General features: G+C 46.0%; 1 protein-coding gene across 2 annotated transcripts; it reads left to right on the top strand.

The window, feature by feature from the left end:
* CFP (complement factor properdin) lies at positions 1 to 26,643 on the top strand. 2 transcript variants are annotated; one of them, XM_053302866.1, is made up of 10 exons: positions 1 to 127; positions 6,666 to 6,816; positions 9,780 to 9,940; positions 11,862 to 12,032; positions 14,504 to 14,701; positions 15,724 to 15,897; positions 18,369 to 18,563; positions 20,536 to 20,647; positions 22,908 to 23,047; positions 26,274 to 26,643. In XM_053302866.1, the coding sequence occupies exons 1-10, from the start codon at positions 49 to 51 to the stop codon at positions 26,276 to 26,278; spliced, it is 1,386 nt and encodes a 461-aa protein (XP_053158841.1). In that variant the 5' UTR covers positions 1 to 48; the 3' UTR covers positions 26,279 to 26,643. The 2 variants fall into 2 exon arrangements, with proteins under 2 accessions (XP_053158841.1, XP_053158840.1); XM_053302865.1 differs by lacking the exon at positions 1 to 127 and adding an exon at positions 1,852 to 1,986.
* The last annotated feature ends 363 nt before the right edge of the window (positions 26,644 to 27,006 follow it).

Genomic DNA, 27,006 nt, shown 5'->3' with positions numbered 1-27,006 from the left:
CTCACACTCCCTCTACAGTATTTGCTTCAGGCTGTTCCAAGGACTTCCATGGAGATCTCCTGGGCGAATCGGTTCCAGCTCTTGCTGGCAGTCTCCTGGGGGCTTGGGGGCCTGGAAACTCCTGCAGGTAACGGAAAGAGGGGAGTCTGTGCAACAGGCAGAGTTGCCACCTTTCCCCTTGGCCCTGCTCCTGTGCTTTTGACAGCAGGCTGACAGGCAGACCAGTTTCTATTGGCAATTATTAAATTTCCTGGCAGCTATTAAAGGCAGAGGAGCAGTTTGATTTCATAAAAGGTGGAGAGTTAGCTGCAGGGTTCTGTTGTGGTTATTACTATTTCCTTTTTCTTTTTCCTGACAGGGCAACAGTGACACAGACAGTGACTTTATCACTGCATCTTCAGTGGCCAGCATGCAGATGCAGTGATAAAGAATGCTTTGCCTGTTGAATGGCTGCATGTTAGGCACGGGGGTGGGGTGGTGGTGGTGCGGGGGAAGCTGACATATTGAGATTGTGTAGATTTATGAGGAAGACTTGAGAAACTGTGATATGAGCTCTCAGTTACAAAAGTGCAGCTTAAAAGGAGTAACAGATTTTTTTTTCATGCAATCTGAGCTGTCAAAGCTAAATAATGCAAGGGTAACCTATTATGTGATCAAACTTTCTCACGGGTATGCAAGTTATTTATCGGTGCTCATTAAATACTCCCTGAGGAGAGCTTTGACTCTCATGTGGTTTCAGTGGATGCGTACTGCAGTCCAGGAGGACTGGTGCAGAGAAACCACTTAGAATTTAAGGCTTTGTGTTTATAGCAATAGGAAGGAGGAAGAGCAGGATATAAATGTAATAATAATAATAATAATCATAATCATAATCATAATAATAATACTGTTTGTTTTGGTGCTGATGCCCAATATAGAAAGAACTAAGATCTAAATATTGGGCATGCCCACCACCTGCAAAGGATTGCTGTTCAAAGCTACAGATAATTGAAGTTGTGTCTGGCAACAGCAAGAAAAGCATAATAAAAAAACTGACTTCATTGGCTGACATACTGTGCAATGTTACACACATGGCAGCAGGGGCGTAACTATCATAGGGCAAGGGGAGACAGTTGTCTGGGTGCCCACTGCCTTGGGGGCCCCCCCAAAGGCAAGTCACATGACTGACTCCCCCAGCTGCGCACCCGCCTGGGCTTCCTTCAGTTGTATTCATCCTCTGAAATTGATGTGAGTGTTAAGACCTGGAGCTACCAGAACAGCATGTCTTTCTCTAGAACCATTAAATGACTTGCATCGTCAGCCTCATTTAAGATTTCTTCTTGAGCTGAGCTTCAGTGAGGGGGGTTCCATTTTAAAATCTTGTCTCTGTGGCCACGACAACCATGCTATGCCCCTGCATGGCAGAACATGCAGTTTTGCGCAGTTGTACAAGCGCACTGTTGCACAAGTGCAAAAATTGCGTTACAGCCCTTATGCAAAACGATGTAAATGTTACATTCTATTGCATGTGTAATGTTTATTTTATAGCTGCTTCCCTCTCAGACACACAAGGGATGTATGGACTGGTCTGGCGGTCCAGCAGTCCGGGGGTTCGTGGGTTCGTAGTCGAACCGAACCACCACCCCCGGTTCCGTCAGTCCGTCAGGTCCACGGATTTTAAATTTTTTAAAAAGTAAATGAGAAGTAGCTTTAGCCCCTTCAGGGCTTGCTGAAGCCATGGGGGGGGGTGTATGCGCGGGTTCCCTCTCCCCCCGCCGACCTTCCTCATCACTGCTGCGGCTGTTATGTAAAGCCTTTTTGGCCCTTTCGGGTCTCCGTACAAGCGAGCGGCTGCCATTTTGGTGGCCGCCGTGCATGCGCCAATGCCCTCTGCGAGGCTGTGGCTTTACATAATGGCCGTGGTGGTGATGAGGAAGGCCAGTGGGGGGAGCGGGGACCTGCGGGGACCCCCCCATGGCTTCAGCAAGCCCCCCAAAGAGCCTAAAGGTACTTTGTATTTACTTTAAATTAAAAAAACATTTTGCGGACCAATCCGGGACCGGACTGGACCGGGGGGGGAGGGTTGATGGGGGGCCGGGCCGGACTGGCCTGGTTCCATTTGAGGCTGGTGCGGCCTCGAACTGAACTGGACCAGACGGTTTCGTGCACACCCCTATCAGCAACAACTCCATTTTCTCTTTCCCCTTTCCCTCCTTTCTCCTTTCTGACTCCTCCCCCACACACTCCATAGGATCCCCTTTGGGACAAATGTCCAAACAAACAAACAAACAAACAAACAAACTGCAAAAGGTAACTGGATATGATACAACATATCCCTCCGCTTTATAAAAATTGAATTAATTTAAAATCTATTTACAAAGTCTTGAAGTCTCTTTAGGTGGTCTCCTGTCAAACACATTTCTCCTAAGTCTTGGGTTCTCTGGCACAGGAGCTGTTTGCTCTTCTGATACTTTCATCAGCCTCATCTGGAGGTCAAAACCGGAGGCAAGATCACATTTCCCTTCAGTTCCTCTCTTGAGATCAGACTCCCTTCCCTCTTGCCTCATAGTATGCATGCTAGAAAGTCTCAAACTTTTCCATTTCTTTCCATCACCCAATAGGACAGAATCTCCTCAGATTTTGTTTATTTATTTTGGTCCAGCATATCAGGAAAAGCCCTTTCTCACTTTATAAGGCAGCCATACTTGAACAAAGTTCCTCACCCGAAACGTTTGCTGTTTTGCAACCTGTTTCTGATCTACATACAATTTATATTTTTGTTGCTTCTCCCTAACCCGATCACAAATCTCTGCATCCTCAGGGTGAGTTGGCACAGAAACCCTGTAGCTTTGCATCCTCTCAGTAATTCAAAAGGTGATTTTCCTGTAGTGGAATGAGTAGTTTGATAAGCAAATGGAGTCTCACGGATTGCCTCTTTCCAGGGTTGTTGTTGAGTAGTAGCCGGTTGTAAACTTTCTTTCACTAATCTGTTTGTTCTTTCCACTAAGCTATTCCCTCAGTACAAGGGTACAAGGGATGGTACAAGGAAAGTCTCTTGTGTTTATAACAGCACAATCTTTCCTTTCCTTTTTTTTTTTTAATGCAAGTATTGCTCCATTTCAGTCACTAGTTCTTTAGGCAGATCTTCTTCTGCAAAAACTGCAGCCATGAACTGGATTGCCTTGTTTGTAGTCATGTTGTCAGCAATTGAAACTTCTGGCCACCTGGAATAGTAATCCACTATCACTGTTACAAATCTTTGTTTTGTGGGTGGGTTGGTTATGAAAAGGCTCCCTTATAACCAGAGCAAGTTTTCCCCAGGGAACATTGGGATACTCTACAAGAGTCAAGGGGTGGCAACAATCTTCTGTGACTTGTCAGATACAGCCAAGCAGTGCCTGATCACATCTTAAATGTGTTTGTCCATACTTGGCCACCAAAAACTTTCTTTGATTCACCTGAATCAAAGCTTGTGCCCAGGTGACCTTCATGGGCAATTTTCATCATTTTTGCTTGTAAGGAGGTTGGCACCACCAAACGATCATTCGTTAGAGACAGCTCACTTGCTATATGTGTGCATATATTCCTGGAAATGTTCAAGTACCTTGTGTTTGCATGGCCAGACATTTGTTATGTAAGGTTTAATTTCAGTAAGCACTTGATCAAGTAAGCACTTGATCGAGCCACCTAATGGCTCAGCAGGGAAGTAACTTGCCTAGGGAGCAAAGGTTGCTAGTTCGGATCCCCACTGGTATATTTCCCAGACTATGGGAAACACCTAGATCAGGCAGCAGCGATATAGGAAGATGCTGAAAGGCATCATCTCATATTGCGCAGGAGATGGCCATGGTAAACCGATCTGATGGCACAACTTTACCTTTATACACTTGATCAGCACTGAGGGCTGCTCTCTGTTCAGAAGATGTGATCACTCCATGAGTGGATAAAGCTTTTTGCACAAACAATTAGGACTACTTCATCCTCATATTTTGGGATCTCCTCTTGGCCTGGAAGTGGGGTAAACAATCTGCTGTTGTATTCTGAAGACCTGGAAGAGATTTCACCTGGAAATCAAAACCCATAACTCTGGTGATCCATTTGGCTATTCTTGGGTTTGCTCAACTTGACCTCTGAGTAATATATAAAGCAGATAAGGGTTTATGGTCTGACTGTAAAGTGAATTTAGTGCCCCGCAAGTAAGTCCCGAAGTGCCTCACTGCCCACAAACATGCTAGAGCTTCTTTTTCAATGACAGAATACATTTTCCTCTGAAGCAGTAAGCACTCTGGAAGCAAAGCCAACTGTAACTTCCCTGTCCCCTTTTTTCTGGGTCAAGATGGCACCTAAACCATATTCAGAAGCATCAGTGGTTACAAAAGTATGCCTGTTGGTGTCAAAAGAAGTAAGAGCAGGGCTTTCAGCAATGGCCAATTTGATAGTTTGAAAACTAGCCTTACAGGATGCATCCCAGTTAAATGCTACATTCTTATAAAAAAGAAGATGCAATGGAGCAATTTTTGAGGCAAATTGTCTAACACATTTAGAGTAGTACACACAGAGTCCTAAAAATGAGCGAAGTGCATCCTTCACTCTTCACTCTAGAGCAGCTTCATAAGAATTGGCATCCCTTCCAAGTTGTCAGGAAAAGGCAAATGATTATTCTCTGGCCTTCAAGGCTCAGGCTGTGAAGCAATATAGCCTTCTGCTCTGCTGGAGTAGAATCAGGGCTCTGTATGGTGAGGAGGTAATTGCAGAACTAGGATCTCCAATGTTTCCAGGGAAGATCAGGCTCTCCTGGGGTACACAAGAAAAAAGGTGGTGGTGGGATCTGAGCCATGTTGCAGTGGGCATCCAGTGAACAAAAGAGTCCAGGACTGATGAGGTAAAATTACCTTCAGGGGTTGTGCAGCTCAGGAAGTTGGAGAAACAATCAGCGGCAGCAACAGAAGAAAGCAGTGCAGGAATGTAGGCCCAGTGATGCAAGGAAATGAGGTTGCAGGAACATGAACAAGCTTTGCAGGCTCACATGCATTGCGTAGCTGGTTCAAAATCTCCTTGCCAAATGTTTTATAGCTGCTTCCCTCAGACACACAAGGAAATCTTATGTGGATTTAACTAAAGGTTTATTCAGCAACAACTCCATTTTCTCTTCCCCCTCCCTTTCCCTTTCTGACTCCTCCCCCACACTCTCCACAGCAGGATCCCCCTTGGGGCAAATGTCCAAATAAACAAACTGTCAAAGATAACTGGATAGGATACAGTGACGTTATGCAATATATCAGCCATTTGCAGCTACAGACATGCAGGTGCAGGTTAAAACTTTTTGTGGTGCATGTTGTTGGTTGGTTATCTCCGGGGGTTCTCAAACTTGGGTCCCCAGATCTTGTTGCACTGCAACTCCCAGTCATCCCCAGCCACTGTGACAGAGTGATGGGAGTTGCTGCTGTCCGTGGGAGCCCAAATTTGAGAACCCCTGTGTTATATATTTGAAATTTGCATTTTCTGCATTTTTATTGTAATTTCAGATTATTATGAGCTACTGTCCCAATAAATACATACATTGATGGTGAACTCTGAGGCTTTAACATGCTTGGAGAAATTTGATCATCTAAGAAATGTTTTTCTACTGTTGTCGTGTGTTAATGGGAACCAGCCCCTGATGAAGCCTATGGCGAAACAGCTCCTTATCCCGGGGTGGCTGTCATGATTTTTCCCTGGTGTGCCCTGTCTCTCATCGCCAATCATCATCAGTCATTACAGAGCAGGTTGCTTTCTTTCTTCATATGCAGGTTTCAAGAACTGAACTACATGTATTTACAGCATCCTACTGAATACATTGAACAATTGAACATACTTTATTTCGGTCATTGACCAGAAACATACTGAATACATTGTCTCCTCTAATTGGATTTGAGGACTCATTACCTGTACTGCATGCACTCTTCTATGTCTCTTTTTAATGATATCTTGGACTGTGTTTTGACACCTGGATATACTGGTTTCTCATTCTTTCATTGCATTTTGTAATTTCATTTGGTATTTTGTCATTGTATATTGTTACATGCTATACAGATGTGTTTGATTATTCTTACCTGTGTTGAGAGCTGGTCATTCATTATTTTCATTTTGTTGTTGTTGTTGTTGTTCACAGATCTTTAATTTCCCCCCCGCCCATTCCGTGGACCCCAGTTTTTTCCTCGGTTAGATGCTAATGGGGCAGTCCCTATGCATGTTTATTCCACTGAAATGTATGCCATTGAACTCAGTAGGACTTATTTCTGAGTCAACATGCGAAGGATCACAGTTGGCTAGACTTGTGACCAGTGTTCCCTCTAAGATGTGTGCACACACACAATTTATTCAATGTCAGTTAATTTTAGATCCCGCTCAGGTTGAATCAGGAAGGCCCCACTCTGAATATATGTGCGCGCACACTGCCTTGATACTGTCTGCCACTCAGAACAAAACTCATTCCATACACAGATGAAAAGAAGAAGAAAAATAGAGGGAACACTGGTTGTGGCCTGGCAATCTTATAAACATGCTGTTTCCTTGGGTTAATACATGTGTATATATAGGCTTTCCTGCCTTGGAAGTGTGTGCATAAATATACAGAATGTGTGTGCAGGGAGGGGATTCCTTTCCCCCTGCTTGTGGCCATGTCTCAGCTGGGCTTCTTGTTTCAGGGGCACAGAATGTCCTGTGTTACACTGCATTTGATGCGACCACAGGAACCTGCAGTGACCTGCTGGAGGATGGAGTGACCCAGGATGACTGCTGTCTGAATCATCAATATGGTTTCCGGCTACATGAGGGTGCACCCTGCCAAGCCTGCCGGTGAGTAAGGCACCTCTAGTGATCACTAACCATTCTACTGGGAAATTACCCCCTATATCCGCTCATCTCTTGGATAGGTACTTCATCGGACACCAGTATCAAAGTTTCAAACAAAGCTTTATTTCATTGCTAGCAAAAGCTTTGGGTGCGGCCGCCTGCCCATTCTGGCAGGCCATCCATCTTTTTATACTCTGGAGTACACAACTTTTGCACCTGCACATCGCATACAAGCCAAAGTGTTACTTTAACCCCAAAGGTTCCGATTTGCTTCCAAGTGTTATATTTCCCATTTACACTCTCAAGAGATCTGGCTTGAGGCCTTGATTTGCCCCTCCCCATTGAGACATTCCTTTAAGCAGTGCCATCATAAAATATCCTCAAGGCTTGGGAGTTAACAGCTGCAAGCTTCATTGATAAGGTGTGTATAGCTAAGTGCTGTGCAAACCAACTGTGCTTTTTGGCTGTATGAGAGCTAATGTGGATAATATTCCAACACTACTGTCCAATCAACAACCAATCCAAGTCCTGAACCTCTCTTGCCCAAGAACCCTACATCTCTTTCAATAGCTGCTCGCCATGACCCTGCTGTTCACTTCTAAACCTTAGCCCTTTGGGGTCTATGGATTCCCCAGTCTCATGTTGCAGGGTGCAAGAGTACTGGAGACATAGCTTTTTGTAATAATGTGATCTGGCTATAGCATTTAGAAGATAATTCATTTAATTTTATCTCAAGACCAATGATCGTGCAAAGCTATTGCCAGGTTGATGTACAAGTATAGATTTGGATAAGTAAAAAAGAGAGGAAGAATGTTTCTAAGTCGCATTGTATAAGGTGGTCTTAGTTGTTTAATATGGTGGTATGTTGGAATTAGTCCTGCATAATCACCTTTGGCAGCAGTCACAGACAATCTGAATTTTGAAAAAGGGGTTGTTTCCATTAAGTTATGTCAAAAATGATCCAAGAGACTTGAAGGAATTAATATTGCATATGATAACTGCAGCATGAATATGTTATGCTGAATGCTGGAGATTGAAAATGATACTACAAAGAAGTGATTGGCAAAAGGAGCTGTTTGAACATGCAGTCATGTCTAAAATAACAAGTTTTATACAGATTAGAGATGGAAGTCCATTTAGAAGTAGGTTTGCCTTTTATAGTGGCAACTGGTTGCCACTATAACTGGTTGCCTTTTATAGTGTATTGGAGGGGGAACACCACACTCCTCAGATGCAAGTTATTTTTTAACTTGCATCTGAGTTTGTATAGCTTTAAATATGTCATGAATTTAATATATGGTAACAAAATAATATATAATATAATTATATGGAAATATTACAGATATTTGGTATCTATATATTGGCATTGGTTGGATATATTTTAAGTAATATTTGATGGTAAAGTATAATAGAATATTAAGATATAGGTTTGAAAGCTTTCAAGATATGGAAACAGAATAGTTGTTACAGATATGAAGAATAACCCATCTGTGATTAATAGGAAGTAAAACAAATAATGAACATTGACTTTCCACCATAGTTTTAATTTCTATAAATAAGGGAATTGCATAGAAAAATGCAATGAAGGGCTTTGTATTAAGAGTGCAGTCCATCTGAAAAAAAAAATCCATCCATGAATATAAGAAACATGTACTATCTAAAATAATTATTCTATTATATCATTGTGAAGATGAGCAGATAAGTCATAAATATGGAGTTGAATTGGGGGTATTGGAATAAATGTTGTGTATATTGGGGAAAGGAAGCAGTTATGTGCAAATTTGAAAGAATATTGTATAAAATTGGCAATGAGGTGGTATATGATTTGTGAAATTCCATAAAATCGATCCTGCTTTGGATTGCAGATGTTGGAAATATCAGTCTAAGGACCTTTTTCATATTTGATAAAACAATGTTTTGAAGGGGGAAAATGATCATATAAATAAACTCTGAATATTAAATTATATGTACCGCATTGTTTTTTACTGAGTTACACTGTAAGGATTAAAGAAGCTCTATGGAAACTATTTTATGTATGCTTATAGCTGCAAGCATCTTTTATGTCAAATTACTGAAGACGAAGGGAATTCCAACAATTTTAGAATGGGAACATAAAATCTATGAATACAGTATGCAGTGATGGCAAAATGAACAAATGACATTTGAGTTAAATAAGGTAGACAGCAAATTAAACAGTGTGTGTTGGGTTTTTTTGTTTTGTTTTAGTTGAATGGTCTGTCTATACTGGCAGATTGGGACACATGGCCCAGCAAACGTTATTTCTGTTCTTAATTTTCTGTAATTATAGGTTAAAAGGTATCTTTATATTCACACTTCTTCTGATAAAGTTTAATCTCTCTCTCTGTGTGACACACACACACACACACACAATTTGAAACAAGCATTTCGACACACAAGGGCTTTAAGGAGAGAGGGTTTTTTTATGAACAGCTACTCTAAGCAGAATGTTCTTCTCGCATCTGTTGAACAATTTTTCCAGAGAGAGGATTTATATATCCAGCACATATGGGAAATCAGCTTGGCATTAAGGCCATTTTGTTCCCCGCCCCACACACCCAGCCATTATTTTGACTATGTGTCCTTTTGCTGCCCTTGTTGTAGAGCAGGGATCCTCAAAGTTGGGCCCCCAGATGTTCTTGGACTTCAACTCCCATAATCCCCAGCCAAAGGCCACTGGGCCTGGGGATTATGGGAGTTGAAGTCCAAGAACATCTGGGGGCCCAACTTTGAGGATCCCTGTTGTAGAGTACCTGCTTGCATGCAAAAGTCCTAGTTTCAAGAGCTCTGGATAGGCCGAGGGTCTGACTCGGTATAAGACCATTTCCTATGTAAACAGGGTTGCTTTGTGAATTTTTCCTCAGCGCTCCTTACCCTGTTGGGGTAAGCCTGCATCCCATGCTGCTGTCCCTTCTTTGACTCTCTTCCCTTTCTGCCTCTTCCCACAGCCTAGCTGAGTGGAGTGGATGGTCCCTGTGGAGCCCTTGCTCCGTTTCCTGTCAGGAAGGAGTCCGGCGCCGCACTCGGACATGTTACGGCCAGGGCAAATGTGTCGGGGGCCCACGCCAGTGGGAAACAGAAGCCTGTAACCTGAAAGACTGCTGTCCTGGTAAGCCCCCTTCCTCTGGTAGATGGTGTCTCTTGTTCCTTGTGTTTAAGGTGAAGCTGTCGGCTATCACATTGAAGTTACAGCACAGTATCTTGAAGCCTGGCTTCCTTTTAGCACAGGAGTAGGCAGACTTGGCTTTTCAGCTGTTGAACTACCACAGGGGTGTAGCTATAATTGAGCAGATGGGTTCAAAGAACCTGGGAACCCCAAGCTCCTGAGGGCCCCCCCAGCTCCACCCCTCTTATATACTCTTCATTACCTCCCTTACTCTGAGGGACCACTGGCGAGAGGGGTGAATATGGGCCCCCTCTCCCCTAGCTACGCCCTTGAACGACCACATCCTCCATAAATTATGGCCAGGGATGATGGGAGTTGTAGTTCAGCAACAGCTGGAGAGCCAATGTTTTCTACCGCTGTTCTAACATTGCATTTTATATCAGGCAGCAGTGATATAGGAAGATGCTGAAAGGCATCATCTCATATTGCGTGGGAGGAGGCAATGGTAAACCCCTCCTGTATTCTACCAAAGAAAACCACAGGGCTCTGTGGGCACCAGGAGTCAACATCGACTTGACAGCACACTTTACTTTAGCTGTCAATTTTCACTCCCCATCTCATATACATACTTACAATGGAGAGCAGAGGCGTATCTAGGGAAAAATGCGCCTAGGGCAAGGACTGAAATTGCGCCCCCTGTCCAAACATCTGACACCCATCTTTCAGATAACTTTACCATAATATCAGCTAAAAAATACAAGTCAAGCTCGTTAATCTTTTCATATTTCAAAAACTATTTAGTAATGGATGTAGCCAGACCAAAAAAATGCTGGAAAACTACAAATTTCAGTATGCTGGGGCTCATTAAATACCCAAATACTATGTGGAGGTGTACTTGGAAAACTAAAGAGAAGTACCTGTCTAATTCTCTACTATTCATTGTAGCATCACTATTACGTAAGTTTTAAAAATAAATGGAAAATCTGGCTTTTCCCAGCTACTCTGAAAATAATTAAAGGATATGCAGAGTAAACTGTGTCACTGCTTGGAATATATTCTAGTATTTCAGAAAGACAGTTAAATGAGAGAAAGAGAGCAAGAAACTCCCAGTGGGCCTTAATACTAAGGATTTCACACTGATTCAAAGACAAACTCACCATTAATAGCCATATTATTAAGACATCACATTTAACTCACTTATCACAAGGAGCAAAGTAAGAGCAAATGAATCCAATCCTAGCTCATAAGCTTCAGCTCATTATTCACAAGCCCTGATTCTCTGTACATAGTTCCAAACTAAATATGTGTACAGTGACTTATATTATATTATTTTTATTTTTACCTGTAGCCCCTTCGGGGTGCTTCCTAAATGCTGGGGGGGGGCTCTGCAAAGATTCCCCCTCCCCACGCTGGCCTCTAGGGCCTTGCAGGGACCATTTGAGCATGTGTCATGGCCATTGTTTAAAATGTTCTTTTAAAAAAATGCCCGCTAAAAACATAGGCCATTTGAGCATGTACAGTGACCATTTTGTTTTCGGTGACCATTTTAAATTTTTTTTTAATTTTAGAGAATGGCGCCCCCCTTCAAGTGGCGCCCAGGGCACGTGCCCTGCCTGCCCTAACCTAGATACGCCCCTGATGGAGAGGGATGGATGAATGTGGTTGGGTGATGATCCATCCTAGTCCATATTTGTATAAAACTAGGAACTGATAGTAAAAGCATGTTATCCTGTCCTATGCAAGAGCTTGGTTCATTATTTTTGTTTCCTCTTGTGCATGTTCCTTAGAGCTCTCTCCCAGGAAATGACACCTTCTGGCTTGGGATGTCTCCTGGTAGTCTGTGGAATGGTTCATATTGTGGCCAGGAGGGGGGGGGAATCCCTGACTGGTCTCTTCCTTGATATCAAGCTTTCTTCCCCCGCAGTGATGGGAGGCTGGTCCGAATGGAGCGGCTGGACTCCTTGTTCGGTGACTTGTCTCAGAGGGGTCCAGACGAGGGAGCGAACCTGCACCAACCCAGTCCCTCAGTGTGGAGGCAGCTGTCTAGGAGACAACAGAGAGGCACAGTCCTGTGACACCAACCAGATCTGCCCAAGTATGTCTTAACCATTGGAGGCATCGTGGGGCTGAAGGATGGTGGGCTGGGAAAAGAGCTGGAATGACAGACTGAAGAGAGATGAAATAGAGAGCGGCAGGCAGGTAACAGAGGGGCTGCACTGGTGGTTAGAGCAGGGCTTTCCCACCTTGCAAGTAGTACCACCTTGGCGGGGACTGCTGCCTCCTGCTGAGTGCAGAAGTGGGCAGCAGAGGCTTCTCTGCTTCCTGCTGCCCACTGATCTCGCTTTGGCTCTGCACCCCACTTCCTTTTGAGGGGCTGTGACACTGCATAGCAGCCACGTCTTGCAGTTGGTATGCTGCTGCCCCAGCCCTCTCCCTGTGGAATCCAAGGGGGAAAGTTGTAGTATGCAAAGACAAGGCAGTGGAGTGGAATCAGGAAGAGTGATCGTTTAATGAAATAGATATTATGTACAGAGAGGCAAGTGCAGACTGCTTTTCCGGGCTCTTGCTGCTGGCTGTTTTGTTGTTGTTGTTTTAAAGCCCCGCCTCTACTCCAGGACTGGAATGCAAGTAACTAAAGCCCCATTCAAAAGCTGGCCTGGATCAAGGAATGGATTAACCAAAAGCACCACCCTCCCCTTCCAGAGGGGTTGGGCCAGGCAGAGCAGTGAGATGCAATGCCCGTGGCAGTGGGTTCCTGGGGTCTTCAGACAAAGGGTGGTATAAAAATATAAATAAATAAGTGCCACCTGCCCTACTGTGAAGTACTGCCAGTGGTACTGGTTGAAAAGCATTGGGTTTGACTGGCAGGTGAATCAACTCAACTTTAGCTGACTGATTGGTGGAGAGGATCATTTTGAGCTGTGAGGCTGCAAGATAAGGCAGACTTGCTTGGTTTTGTTTTAAGCTGTTTTGCTTCTGATGTGCTAGGAATGTCTAAAGAAAGAGAAATGCTAGAGCTGGCCTTTCCTTCTTACAATGAGTGGTAAAATTAACACGTTAAAAGTTTTTGTACTTTCCGCCATTTTTAAACAAAGTGCTTATATTGTGTTTTTTTAATAACAGGCAAACGTATTTAAATTAACATAAATCAGTTATAAGCTATCAGGGATTCTCAACGCTGGGTCCCCAGATGTTATTGGACTTCAACCCCGATAATCCCCAACCAAAGCTCACTGGGACTGGGGATTATGGGAGTTGAAGTCCAATAACATCTGGGGACCCAACGTTGAGAATCCCTGAGTTAGATGATCAATCAGCTAAACATACTTTAACCAGTAGGTAACCTCAATATTAATGTTTACCTACAGATTAAATAACCACCTTAAGTGGCACAGCAGGGAAATGCTTGACTAACAAGCAGAAGGTTGCTGGTTCAAATCCCTGCTGGTATGTTTCCCAAACTATGGTAAACACCTATATCGGGCAGCAGCGATATAGGAAGATGCTGAAAGGCATCATCTCATACTGCATGGGAGGAGGCAATGGTAAACTCCTCCTGTATTCTGCCAAAATAAAATCACAGGGCTCTGTGGGCGCCAGGAGTCGACACTGACTTGTAAGCACACTTTATCTTATGGATTAAATATTAATGGAAGTAGCGAAGAGGGGATGGATAAAGGCATGGGTGAGTGTGTGGATATGATGGAATGGTTAAAGGGGTTATGAGTAGATGGACTGAACAGGTGGAAGATACTTTATTTTAAAGTTTCTCGCTTGTCAGTATGGCCCCCGAGAGCAGGGATGGCCAACCGGAGGCTCTATAGCTGCTGTTGGTCTACAAGTCCCATTGTTCCCAATCATAGCCTCCCATAGCTGGAGGGCTTTGGGTTGTGGCCAGACCCGTTCTAGTGGATAGCAACACCTCAGGTCAGGGTGACTATGCTGTATTATAAACTATGGCTGACATCCTTGCTAACAGTGCAGAGGTGCAGCGGGCAGACCACCTCTGCCGCATTTAGTGATGCAGAGTCACACTACACATGTGGGGGGGGGGAAGCAGTTTTTGCCGAAACCCCCTCCACCTGGACGCTGACCCAGTGGTAGGCTGCAGAGGGCACTGCTGAGGGGAGAGGGATTGGTGAAAACTGCACCCCTGCACCCTCTACTAAATGTGGTTTAGAAGAAAACATGTGGTTTTCATGCTGTGTGGATGTCGGCTGCTAAAAGCATGATCAGTAATCCAAAAATCTTCGGTTTGAAATGAGTGTTAAGCGGCTTTATATTTTTACTCGTGCTCTAAAAAGAATGGAAATGGCAAGTTAAGGTGCCCATCTTAACTTCCACGGCATATAAGCTGTAAAGACTTTGTACAGTCTGGTATATAATAATGGATTTAGAAATGAGACTCCATGCGCCCGCACTCTGCCTGGAAAGTCTGTGGATGTTGATGATATCGATTTGTGGATTCTGGTAGAGTCAGAGTGAGGTGGATTTGCCCTGTTTCCCCACCCACCCCTTCCCGTTGCCCTCCTTCATTCTTCTGTGCTCGCTTCTCTTCTCTTGCAGCGCATGGGAACTGGGGCAGCTGGGGGCCCTGGGGGGCCTGCCCTGCCACCTGCACTCCCGAAGGCCCAGGCCCCAAGCCCAGGCAGCAGCGACTCCGTCAGTGCAACAACCCCTCGCCTTCCAGAGACCCTCCCGGCAACCGCTGCCCCGGGAGCGACCGAGATGACCAAGACTGCAGAGGACTGCCTTTCTGCCCACGTAAGAGAAGGCTGGCGCTGCAGTTCAGTGGCTGAGCCCTTGCTTTGCACGCAGGCGGCCCCAGGTTCAATCCCTGACACCTCTGAGTAGGGCTGGAAGAACCAGCCCCACGAAGCCCTGGAGAGCCACTGCCAGCCAGTGGGCAATTCAGAACTAGATCAGCCAGTGGTCTCTGACCCAGTTTTAGGCAACGGCCTGTCCTCAAGCAAGTCCTGTAATAAACATTGTGCTGCCCGCCCAAGCAGCTCCAGGAGCTTTCCCAGACAGCGGGCTTTACCGCGGGTTTTCTGCAAGTTCTAAGTTGCCCCCAAAACCCGATGCCAAAAGTGGGGTTTTTTAATCCCGGATATAAATCGGGCTATACTGTAACACACAATGAAAAACCCGAATTGTGTGAAGTGCTCCCCGATAGCTCACAGGGACTTTGGGGTAAATCTGGCTGATACGTGAACGCACCCCCTCCATTTAGGAGGAGATGTGAACTAAAAGCTGGGTGTGAAAAACTTCCTGGGTGCCGACCCCTGGTACCCTTTAAAGCAGGAATTCTCAAGCTTGGGTATCTAGATGTTGTTAGACTATAACTCCCATTATCTACAATGATCATTGCGGCTGGTGGTGATGGGAGTTGTAGTCCAACATCATCTTTAGACAGTCCCAGGTTCCATTTGTTGCTCTTCTAGCCAGCCAGATGGTGTCCCCTAGAAGGAAAAAGCCCATGGCTCCACCACTTCCTGATGCCCTGGACCAGCCAGCCCCAAAATGAAAGGCCCAGTCAGCCTGTAGAGTTTGGTCCCAGCTCAGTTTCCTTCATGTCCCCTAACCAGTTAATTCCATACCATACGGGCCATGGTGCCTCTCTAGAGGGAGAAGGGGTCCGGCAGGCTGTACTTGAATGCTGTCCCCATCTGAGCAGGCCAGTATTGTTGACTTGGGTCAACAGTTGACTTGGGTCAACTGAGCAGGCCACTGTTGTTGACATGGGTGTATTCTGTTTCTCTTCCCCACCCTGCCTTGCTCCACAGAGGATGGCAACTGGGGCACCTGGAGGAGTCACGGCCCCTGCTCTGTGACCTGTGGGGTTGGTCGGGTGGTGGAGAAGCGGTTGTGTGACAATCCAGCACCCAAGTACGGAGGAAAGAACTGCCCTGGGGAAGACACTCATCGTCACATCTGCAGCACCAAAGTGCCCTGCCCAGGTAATGGGGAGCAAGTTGGAGGGGATGTAGGAAGAACTCGCAAGAATGGGAATCTAGCGCCATGTAAACTGCTTTGAGAACTCTTGTTGAAAAGTGATATATAGTTGCCATGAGCACCGTGTTGGGTCTGCTCATCCCGTTTGCTTAATTACTCCTGGCTTCTTCCCCCGCAGCACCCACTGCAACACTTGTGTCTCTTAGAAGGCAAGTTCCTGTTGCCACTCCCTCCCATGGTTAACACTGCCCCTTGTGCCTTATTTATGAAGCCCAGGAGTGGAGAGAGATGCTACCCTTCCTCGTTTCCCCTTCCTGAACACTATTGTGGCTCCCCACACCCTTCTGTCCCTGAGAAGTTTCATCTGACCCCGTCAGGAATAGTCCCGTCCCTGAGTTATGCAGCTTTAATCTCAAAAGCCCTGGAGGCACTATTCTGCCCCGTTGCTCAGGAAGAAGGAAGTCTGCTCCCACCTTCCAGGGTTCCAACTAATAATGAGTACAAAGAAACAGGGGAGACTGGCAAGCATTCGGGTATGTGGGCTATCCTTTTTAATGTTTGAGGGTCTGTGTGGAAATTTTGGCCCTTATTTTTGAATGTTAACAACCTTGTTTAATCGTTCTAAACATATTCAATGGAATTAGATTGGAGAGCAGCAGACAGACTCACGTCTTCAATGTGGATCACTGCCGAACAGGTGTAAAGTGAGGGTGGGCATGGTGGGGCTGAGTGTCCCCTGCTCCACATTAATCCTGCCATGAATCCGCGGCAGGATGAACTGCCTCCCTCTCTGACAGATGCCCATAGCTCCACCACCCCTAGGTCATCCCCCCCCCCACACACACCAGTGAACTCATTTCTCGTCTTGGGACTCTGCTGGGAGGAAAAGTGATTATCGTAGGGATTGCTGGTTTGGGGGTGGGTGGGGGAGAGTGACAGGTGCGGCAAGGATTCAGCACTGTAAGATATTCCCCTCAGGGGATGGAGCCGCTCTGGGAAGAGCAGAAGGTTCCAAGTTCCTTCCCTAGAAACATCTCCAAGATAGGGCTGAGAAAGATTCCTGCCTGAAACCTTGGAGAAGCCACTGTCGGTCTGTGTAGACAATACTGAGCTAGATGGACCAAGGGTCTGACTCGGTATATGACAGTTTCCTATGTTCCTATGACAAGCAGCAACCATGTGGGAAGCAATCTGAATTGGGACCGTGGGGAAAGGGTTAAAATCCTGCTCCCCATGCCACAGCCCTCATCCAGATCAGGGCCCCTTATGGCTCCTCTTTATATATGAAAAATGAAGCATGCAGGCAGACCCGGCATCACGCAATCGCTGCATCATCTCGTTTGGCACTAAGCTTCTCCGAGTGTCGTTTTTCATTCCCTACCCTGCTGCTTGACAGCTGCTTATGGGCGGCCTTTGAAGACAGACCTCATTCAGCCCAGGCAGCACTATCCCATGCATCTTTACTCAGGCCAACTGTACTCAGTACTCACACACTTATCCCCCAGTTGTTAAGAACTTGCTGCCAGTTTGCATTTGCTTATTTATTTGGAAGCTGTAGAAGACCGTTCAGTGAAGGAGTTAAATTATCCCCTTGTTTGAAACACATTGGGAGCATCCATAAAACTTGGAAAGCCAGTCCCAGTAGCTCGCTGCTGTCCTCTTTTTGTGCTTGTGAGTTGCAGCTGCCTCCATCTCCCTTCCTGTTCCTTGCCAGGCTGCTCTTCCTGGAAGAGAGGTCGCTCCGCTTCCTGGAGCTTTTACAGACAGACCGGGCTGTTACCCCGAGTCTTCTCCGGAAGAGAGTGTGTGTGTTCACCCACCAGCCAAACTTACCCCGAAGTCCATTTGAGATCCTTGGACCCACTCCACACACTAATCAAGCTTTGTCTTCCAAATTCTAGCTTATCTCGATGTATTTCCGGGTTTTTCAAATGCTGGTTTTAAGCTACTTTTTCTGAAAACACTGGAGCAAATAGGGAGAGGCACTGACATAGAATCGTGAACATGATAAGAGGGATACAGTCTTTAGGAATGCAGATATAGGCTTTAGAAATCTCTCCCCCGATTGGCTAGAAGGAAAACACACGGAGGCATGCAGTGTGAACCTGCACCAAAACAAAACCCGAGAGCAGAGGGGAGGGGCTGCTTCCCTCAATGTCGCGAGTGTAATTTGAAGTGGCTTCGCTCAACATTTACCACGCAGCATGAAGCCATGTGCGAATAACTCTGGCACGCCAAATCCTCTTGCCGGTGGCAGGGGTCCGAGTGGCTTCCCCTTTTGCTTGCATTCTTAGGACAGGGTGTTCTGTTTACCACCTTGGGTCCCTCGATGTGGTTGGACTACAACCCCCATCATCCCTGAGGGCAAGCTCCTGCTCTGGGGCAACCTTGACTTATGAGGCTTGCCCCTGGTGAATCTGCCTGTTGACCCGACTGCCCTCACCCTGTTCCTGACTTTTTGTGCCATTTCACACAGTGGATGGGCGGCTGACGGAGTGGACGCCTTGGAGCACTTGTACCCGAAGCGGCACCACTATGAGAATCAGCTGTGATGAGATCAGCGGGCTTCAGAAGAGAAGCAGGCTATGCACTGGCAAGGCCCACAATGGGAAATCCTGCGGGGGGTCGAAGTTTGAGATGAGAAGCTGCTACAACGCCCAGGGTTGCCGTTGTGAGTACTGGGGAGGACAAGGGAGCCGCTATGAGGAGCTGCCCTGCCCAAGGATCTCTGAAGGGCTGAATTTCACGGGTGTGTGTGTGTGTGTGTGTGTGTGTGTGTGTGTCAGCCTGAGGCTCTCCAGCTGTCGTTGGACTACAACTCCCATCATCCTCAGCTCCTGGACCACTTGGTTCATGTCTAAATCAGAGACTGAGCACTCTCTAAGGGCCAAACTAGGTGACATGGTGGGCTGTGTGTTTGGCTTTTGAAATGTAAACTGCCATGCAGAGGACCCCTGTCTGGATTGGGGTGGGGTGTGCCTGTGTGGAGGGATTTCAACCCTTAGCCCCCACAGTGCTAATCTAGGTCTCTCACTCACTCATGCCCCTACTACTTGATCTGGGTTGGTGGGGGGAATCTTTTCTCCTCTTGCTGCCAATGGGAGCTTTTCTTCTGGGACAAGCAGTCACCATGTGGGAAGCAATCTGAACTGGGGCCATGGGGGAAGGCCAAGGGTTAAAATCCTGCTCCCAAGCCTTCGTCCAGATCAGGGCCCCTTATAGCTCCTCTTTACATTTGAAAAAACAAGCTGACCCCAGTCACCTAATAGCTGCATCATCTCTTTTGGCACGAAGCTGCTCGGGCGTGTTATAAATGTGGCTGCTAGCTTGGACAGCTTTAAGAGGATTGGAGAAATTCATTGTAGATGCGTCTGTCAAGGTTAGCCATTGTAACTATGAAATGGAACCTCCATGTTCAGTGTTAGTATACCTCTGAAAAGGGTACTGGGGATGACTGACAGAGGAAGGCCATGGCCTTCCCGTTTTTCTTGCGAGTGCCCAGAGACATTTGGCTGGCCACCAGGTGAAAGAAAATGCTGGATATGGATGGACATTTGCCTGATCTAGGAAGGCAAGTTTTCTGTACCATGTTTCAAGCTTTCTTCTTTCAGGGAACTCTGTTCAAATTGATATGCCTGCTGTAGAACCCTTTTCTGCTATCGAAGATTCTGGGTATGCTCCAAGCTGTACAGTGGAGCCCCGGGCAGGCCTATTGGGCCATACTGATGCCAAGTATGTACTGTGTGGACACAGCATGCCAGTACACCCAACACTCCCCACTACTGCTATACAGCGCGGGGGGCGGGGTGGATTTCGAAGCACCCTCACTGTGTTCGTTTGGAAAATACCCCTTCTTCTCCAGGGCTGAACTCTGAAAATACGAATTTTGCTAGGTTACAGCAGAAGCTGGTTGTTCACAGCACTGATTGGGTAGTGCCCTTGATATTCACCAGGAATAAGCAGCCCACCCAGTCCCTGGTGTGTGTGTGTGTGTGTAGCAGCAGCAGCAGCTGCTGCTGTTTTTAAGGTTTCTTTTTATATTAAGGTGATACACACATGAACAGGTGAACTGACCAAACAGCAGCAGTGCCTTTCAAAATGGAAGGGCTGAATAGCAAAGTGTGAGGGAAGAGGCAGGACTGGGGTTGAGCCAGCATTTGTTTTGCGGATATGTCTGCCTGTCGTTCAAAAACCAGGAGAAAACGGTGCTCAGGGGACTTGCTGCGGTGCCTTCTCTTTTTGTTTTGGATCGTGCTAAAATGGAGAGGAATTATGCCACCCAAAAATATATGCTTGGCCAGTGAGCCTCTGCTACCAATGTTTTATTATAACCTTTTCAAAAAACACTCCCTTCCTCCTTAAGGGAACTGAAGGTGATGCCCTCGGTTCTTCCCCTACCCCATTACAGCAACCCTGTGCAATGAGTGAGGGTGATGAGAAAAGATGGCCTCAGAGGTCATCCTGTGAGTTTTTATGGCTGAGGAGGGATTTGAACCTGCGTCACCTTCCCAGCAAGCCTGGCCCTCTAATCAGGACACCACACTGGCTCTTAGAACTCTGTGCTGTGATTATTACATGGGCAGAGGCAGCTGATATGGGGACCTTCCTCAATCCATTGGTCTGGTTTGTCTGACTTTTCTCAGGGCCGGGGGCCTGGACAGAATGGAGTCCCTGGAGCCTTTGTGAGCCACCCTGTGGACCCAACCCCATGAAATCTCGTACAAGGGAGTGCAAGGCCAACTACCCCGATTACTCGTAAGTCTGAAATGAGGGGAAGGACTAGGGGATGGGGGTGGGAGAGGAATCTTGGCAGCGTCTGGAAACCCTGGAGTGCTGCTGCTTGTCAGTTAGAGACAATACTGAGGGAGATGGAGCAACAGGCCGATTCTGGTACAAGAATGCCTCATGTGTTCGTATGTAGAGTCATTTCATTCAAAGGGCATGACTGCACTACAACTAGAATTCACTTTCTGACCCGCTTAACACGGTTGCTTATACAGAGTTAGCATAGCTACCACTGAGTTGTGGTTTAACAGTAAGGCGGCAAACTTCCTGAGGTGGGCGGGAGGCCTCCTCCCGTGCCGTAATCAAAGTTTCCCAGAAGATTCTACCAAGTGCTCTCTCAACTAAGGGCATTTTCAGACATGGCATTCAAAGCACCTTTCAACCCCTCTCATCTGGCTCTCCTTGTGTGCTTGATGCTAATGCTGGATAGAGAGCAGAGGAGAGCCATATTGAAAGCAAATGGGCGCTCTGGTCAATGTATGTTATTGTGCTGGAATTAGAAAGATGGGGTGGGGTAAAAGGTAAAGTTGTGCCTTTGTGTCGACTCCTGGCGACCACAGAGCCCTGTGGTTGTCTTTGGTAGAGCACAGGAGGGGTTTACCATTGCCTCCTCCTGCACAGGATGAGATGATGATGCCTTTCAGCATCTTCCTGTGTCACTGCTACCTGATATAGGTGTTTCCTATAGTTTGGGAAACATACCAGTGGGGATTCGAACCAGCAACCTTGCAGGGGATGCAAAAATGTAATCAATCCTTTCAAGGGTGAAAATAGTCTTTGGAACTCTGGGACATGTAGTTCTGTAACACAGATATCTTGTAGGAAAAATTCTCACTGTCTGCACAAAATTACAATTCCTTGGGGGAGCCGCGCCATTTAAACCTGGTTCATGTTAGTATAGGTGCTGTATATGTGTCTTAAAGGCTGTTTTGGTGCCTTGTTCCCATCTTCCTTGTTAGCCACATCATAACCAAATGTCTCCTCCAGTGTTTCCTCTTACAGGGATCCCCAGATGTTGTTGACTACAACTCCTAGAATCCGCAGCTGCAATGGCTTTTGCTTGGGGATTATGGAGTTGTAGTCAACAACATCTGGTAATCCCTGTTAGAGGGAACACTGGTCTCCTCTGTTCCTGGTACTTGTGACACAACCAGATGTTTCCTTCAAAATACAGCTTACTTGGTCTCCCCCTGAACCCCCACATGGCCTGTGTCACTTCCTGGTCTACCACTCTATCTGCTCAGACTTCTGATGCAACTACATCCTCTCCTCAAGTCCTAACATCTCCAGTGTAGCCATCCTGTCCTGTAATAATCTAGAAAGAGATGGATTACGTCTCCAATTCTCTCATTGCTCAGATAACTCCTTCTCCAAAAGCTCCCATAACCCTCTTGGTCCCTTATACCTCTCACATGTTCTTCACATAACCACACAGGTTCTTGGTTGTTGATTGATTTGATTGATTTTTGGTTTATAGCCTCTCCTGTCCCAAGGACTGAGGGTGGACTTCACACCAAAGCAATTACCTCCCTTCTGTTCTTGTAGGTTTCATGACCTGAGATTACGTATATAAAAATATACACATAGGCAGTCACTTTGGAATCTAATGACTGCAAATGAACTGTCTTTACCATATAGATTTAAAATGAGTTAATACAACCAATTAATCAATTCGTGTAACAATGAATAAACACCACCACGACCAAATGACTCAACCCCAAATCACTGTTGCTTATGTGAAAATGGTATTGGACAACGGTTGCTATTCAAAGGGGAGTTTCTGTCACATTTCCTTTCGTTATGTTAGTTCCTATTATTTCAAGTTTGCTTTTCTTCTTTCTGAGGCCTTGTCTGTTTTTTCTCTTCCTCTTCCTCTCATCTCTTTCCCCTCCTCAACTATCACCAACTTTTCACCTCCTCTTCTTTCCCCCCAGTATTTTATGTCTGCCAATCCACCTGCCCCTAGGCAGAGCAGCAAGGCCAGAACAAAAGGTGGCAGCCTTATGTGGTGTGCCCTGAGCGAGAAGCAAGAAGCCAGCTGTGCACAGTCTGGGAAGATTTCAGAATGGTCCCGAGTGGGGATGGGTATGGTCAACGGGGGTGGAAATCAAGGTCTGTTACATCTTGGATGTTGCCCTAGACAAATGAGGAAGAGAAGAAGTCAGATGAGGGAGGGAAGTGGGTCCCAAGGCAGCAGGATCCTTGCTTCTGATCTTTCCCCTGTCCGCAGGCCGATAGTGGAAGGTGAGAATGGGAAAATACAGAACGTCAGCTTCTGGGGAACCCCATTCCCCATGTGTGACCCTCTGGATGGACAGAAGCTGAAGGTGGTGGAGAAAGTACCTTGTCAAAATGTGCCCCCTTGTGAAGGTGAGGTGGTGGTGGTGGGTAGTCTTTCTTTTTTTTTTTTTTGCAGAGGAGGGGGAGAGAAATCTTTGTGCATGTGTGCTCTTCTTGGAGTGGGATGTAGAGTTGGGGAATTGGACTCCTAGACTTTGGCCTCCCAGAGAATGGCACTCTTGGGATATGTCTCAAGAAGGCCTGTAATGAGCATAGAAAGTCACCTGTGTTTTTAGTTTTGGATCCTGGGCCATCCTATGTTGTGGGCTGATGGCAGGATCTGTGCCAGCTTCAAGAGGGCCAGGGGTGGGGTGAAATCCCTGCATTGTTCCCCCATGATGTGCTGGGCCCCTGACCCTATGTTGTGTGCATACTGTCCGCCCTGCCCGGTTCCTGGCCACCCAGTAAAACTAACTGGGCAGCAGATAGACACTCTTTCTTCAATGCCCACTGCCCAGTGATGGTAGCATTGAAGAAGCAGCCTCCATCTGCTGCTTGCATGCAACCGAGAATGCTGAATGCCCACAGTACACAGTGCAACTGCTACCGTGATGGCTGAACCATAATCTCTATAGGACTTAAACTGGTTAGTTTTGGAGGTGAAGTATAACTTGCAACCTTTCCTTTGGCTTCTTGCTGAATTGGACTTGGGGTAGTGGAATTTACAGACATCCTCCACATGAGACAGAAGATTCCTTATCAGAATTGTGGTGGGTTTCCCTAGATGTCTTGGCTAACTTGCCATATCCAATACCACCTTCAAAGCTAGAGACCATCCCTCTGATGAGATGGTGAGGCAATTGTCTCAGGTGGCAAATTTTTGGATCCCATTAAGCAATAGCAGCTTAAGCCCTCTGTGTGCCAAATGCTGTCCCTCCTCCTTTCATGGAGAGTAGATTCTTTCTCTCCACCCTTTTTACAATGAGACAGGTGGGTGTTTTGCTAACTTGCTGGTGCCCAGTAGTTTGTTGCCTGAGGCAACTGTCTCACCTTGCCTCAGGAAAGGGCTGTCCCTACTATTAAGGTAATAGAGCAAAGAGGCACCTTTTAAAAGTGGTGATTCTCTTTATTGAGCAGGGGGAGAGCAACTGGCCCTATCCAGCCCCAGCACAGCATCTTTCCACTGGCTGTTGCTGGTGTCTACCTTATGTTTCTTTTTAGATTATGAGACCTTTGGGCAGGGGTGTATATAGGGTAGGGCAGGCAGGGCACGTGCCCCGGGCGCCACTTGAAGGGGGCGCCATTTTGTAAAATTAAAAAAAAAATTAAAAATGGCTGCCAAAAACAAAATAGCCACCGTGCATGCTCAAATGGCCTCTGTGAGGCCCTAGGTCATGCCAGGCCTTGCAGAGGCCATTTGAGCATGCGCGGTGGCCATTTTGTTTTCAGTGGCCATTAAAAAAAAAGATTATTTTTTAAAATGGCCACCACACATGCTCAAATGGTACCTGTGAGGCCCTAGAGGCCAGCAGGATGAGGGGGAACCTTTGCAAATCCCCCCACAGCCTTTAGGAAGCCTCCCAAATGGGCTACAGGTAAAATTTTTTAAAATATATATAATATAAGATACTGTACACATATTCACATTGGCACTATGTACAGAGAATCAGGGCTTGTGAATACTGAGCTGACGCTTATGACCTAGGATTGTATTCATTTGCTTATACTTTGCTTCTTGTGATAAGTGAGTTAAATGTGATGTCTTGCTAATATGGCTATTAATGGTGAGTTTGTCTTTGACTCAGTGTGAAATCCTTAATATTAAGGCCCGCAGGGAGTTTCTTGATCTCTTTCTCTCATTTTAACTGTCTTTCTAAAATACTAGAATATATTCCAAGCAGTGACACAGTTTACTCTGCATATCCTTTAATTATTTTCAGAGTATCTGGGAAAAGTCAAATTCTCCATTGATTTTTAAAACTTATGTAATGGTGATGCTACAATGCATAGTAGATAATTAGACAGACACTTCTATTTAGTTTTCCAAGTATACCTCCACATAGTATTTGGGTATTTCATGAGCCCCAGCATACTGAAATTTGTAGTTTTCCAGCATTTTTTGGTCTGGCTACATCCACTTCAGCTATTATGGTAAAGTTATCTGAAAGATGGGTGTCAGATGCTTGGACAGGTGGGTGCAATTTCAGTGTTTGCCCTAGGTGCTATTTTCCCTAGATACGCCTCTGCCTTTGTGGACAGGAAGCCATTTTTATTTTTATTTTATTTATTCTTTATCTATGTAAACTGCTTAAAATGCACCACTGAAAGATCTTAAAGGCCAAGTGGAAGACAGATCTTCCTGGAGAGAATCTATCTATGTGGTTGCTAAGAGTCGACACTGACTTGATGGCACCTAATCAATCAATCAGACTGTTTTGGGAACTTCTGTTGAAAAGTGGTAGATAAATATTCGACATAATAAGTGTAGCAGAGTGGGAAATGGGCAAGTCTGGCTCATAGAGCCCAATCCACCAGAAATTCTACTGCCCAGGCCCCACTGAAAATGATCAGGAACAGCATGAGCACACTCTTCAGCTCAACAGAGCTTATGCAGGACAACCTTATACGGATCGTGCCCCAGGTTAATTCGAGGAATGTGTGGTGGGGAAGCCACTGGGACATCTGGCTGCAGGAACCAAAATGGTTTGGACAGACAGTGTTCAAAGCTACTGCTTCGCTTTGCAGTTGGGTACCTACTCCCAATGTCAAATATGTAAGTTGTGAACAAAAGTGTGTAGGAAGCAGATAGACTGGGCTCCCCCTTTGGAGCTTGAAGCCAGTAGTGGCTGGTTCACGAGGTAGCACGTGGCGAGTACTAGCAGCTGCAAGGCTGGGCTGCTTGTTGGGCCATAGGCCAGTTGAGGAGCCCACCAATCTTTGCTCTGCAGGAAATTCTGGGGCATGCATGCTCTTGCTTCCCAGTGAGTGACCAACCAGTCTGCAGGCTGGAAGCTGTGTGATAGGCACGTGGGGCTTCCAGCCTGCACATGCCGTGAAAGAGTCCTCAGTCCTGCTTGTGTCCCCACCCCTGCATGGCTCATTACCAGAACATCATGTCTGCAGGCTCATGAAGGCTGCTGCTGAGCTACCAGAGCTACTGCTGGACTGAGGCACAGAAGGTCATAGAAAACAGAGTGGAGTGAAGTTACAGTAACTGCTCATTATATCCTGCCCAGAAATCCACAAAAAACCAGAGCAGGTCTTGTAGTGTGTTCTTGGAATTAATCCCCCTTTTCCTTCCACTTTCTTTTTGTAGACTGATGGTGCAGAAGCAAACACTATATACTTCAGCGCTGGATGCTACTGCAGACTGGGGTGTATGAAGCCAGTGACTTTGCCAATTTTTGCTTTTGTAACCTGCTGCATCTTTTAGAAGTGGTGACCCTGGGACCAAGGATCTCTTCATCCCTTTCCCCTGACTAATTGATATAATATGTTTTATACAGTGTATCAAACCAGTGTTCATCCTTGCTGGGAGATTGCAATCCAGATTAGAGAACTCACCTTTGTCAAATAGTATACTTGGAAACTCAGCATCTAAATAATTTAAAGCATACCTCATGCTTGTAAACAAATAAGTAAGGTGTCAAAACACTGGACATGTGATAAAAGAGAATACATTGTCAGCCTGCTTTTTTTTTTTTTTTAACAAGAATTTGTAAATGAACAAAAAGCTAAAGCAAATGCAGGCAGTGGTCTTGGAAACCTTTCTGTCCATTGGCTGAACTGCTGTGATGTCATGGAATGCTCATGAACTTCTCCAGAATTACAATCCCTGGAAAGGGCTGGGAAACATTATCATAGTGGGGACAAACTGAGGGAAAGAAGTTGCTCTGGCAGATGTCCAGTTGTTTGGAGGGGCAAGAATGGTGTACATAAGAACAGCCCTGCTGGATCAGGCCCAAGTCCAGCATCCTGTTTCACACAGTGGCCCACCAGATGCTGCTGGAAGCCTACAGGCATGCCCTCTCTCCTGCTGATGAAGGCAT

Source organism: Hemicordylus capensis, chromosome 2 (genome assembly GCF_027244095.1).
Source record: "Hemicordylus capensis ecotype Gifberg chromosome 2, rHemCap1.1.pri, whole genome shotgun sequence".
Lineage (NCBI taxonomy): Eukaryota > Metazoa > Chordata > Lepidosauria > Squamata > Cordylidae > Hemicordylus > Hemicordylus capensis.
Note: the sequence above shows the minus strand (reverse complement) of the source record. Positions and strands in the feature narration are given on the sequence as shown.

Coding starts and splice junctions, on each gene's coding strand:
- CFP (XM_053302865.1), top strand. CDS start 1,863: ATGCCCTCTGCGAGGCTGTGGCTTTACATAATGGCCGTGGTGGTGATG. Junction 9,941..11,861: donor CCTGAAAGACTGCTGTCCTG/GTAAGCCCCCTT, acceptor CTTCCCCCGCAG/TGATGGGAGGCTGGTCCGAA. Junction 14,702..15,723: donor AGGACTGCCTTTCTGCCCAC/GTAAGAGAAGGC, acceptor CTTGCTCCACAG/AGGATGGCAACTGGGGCACC.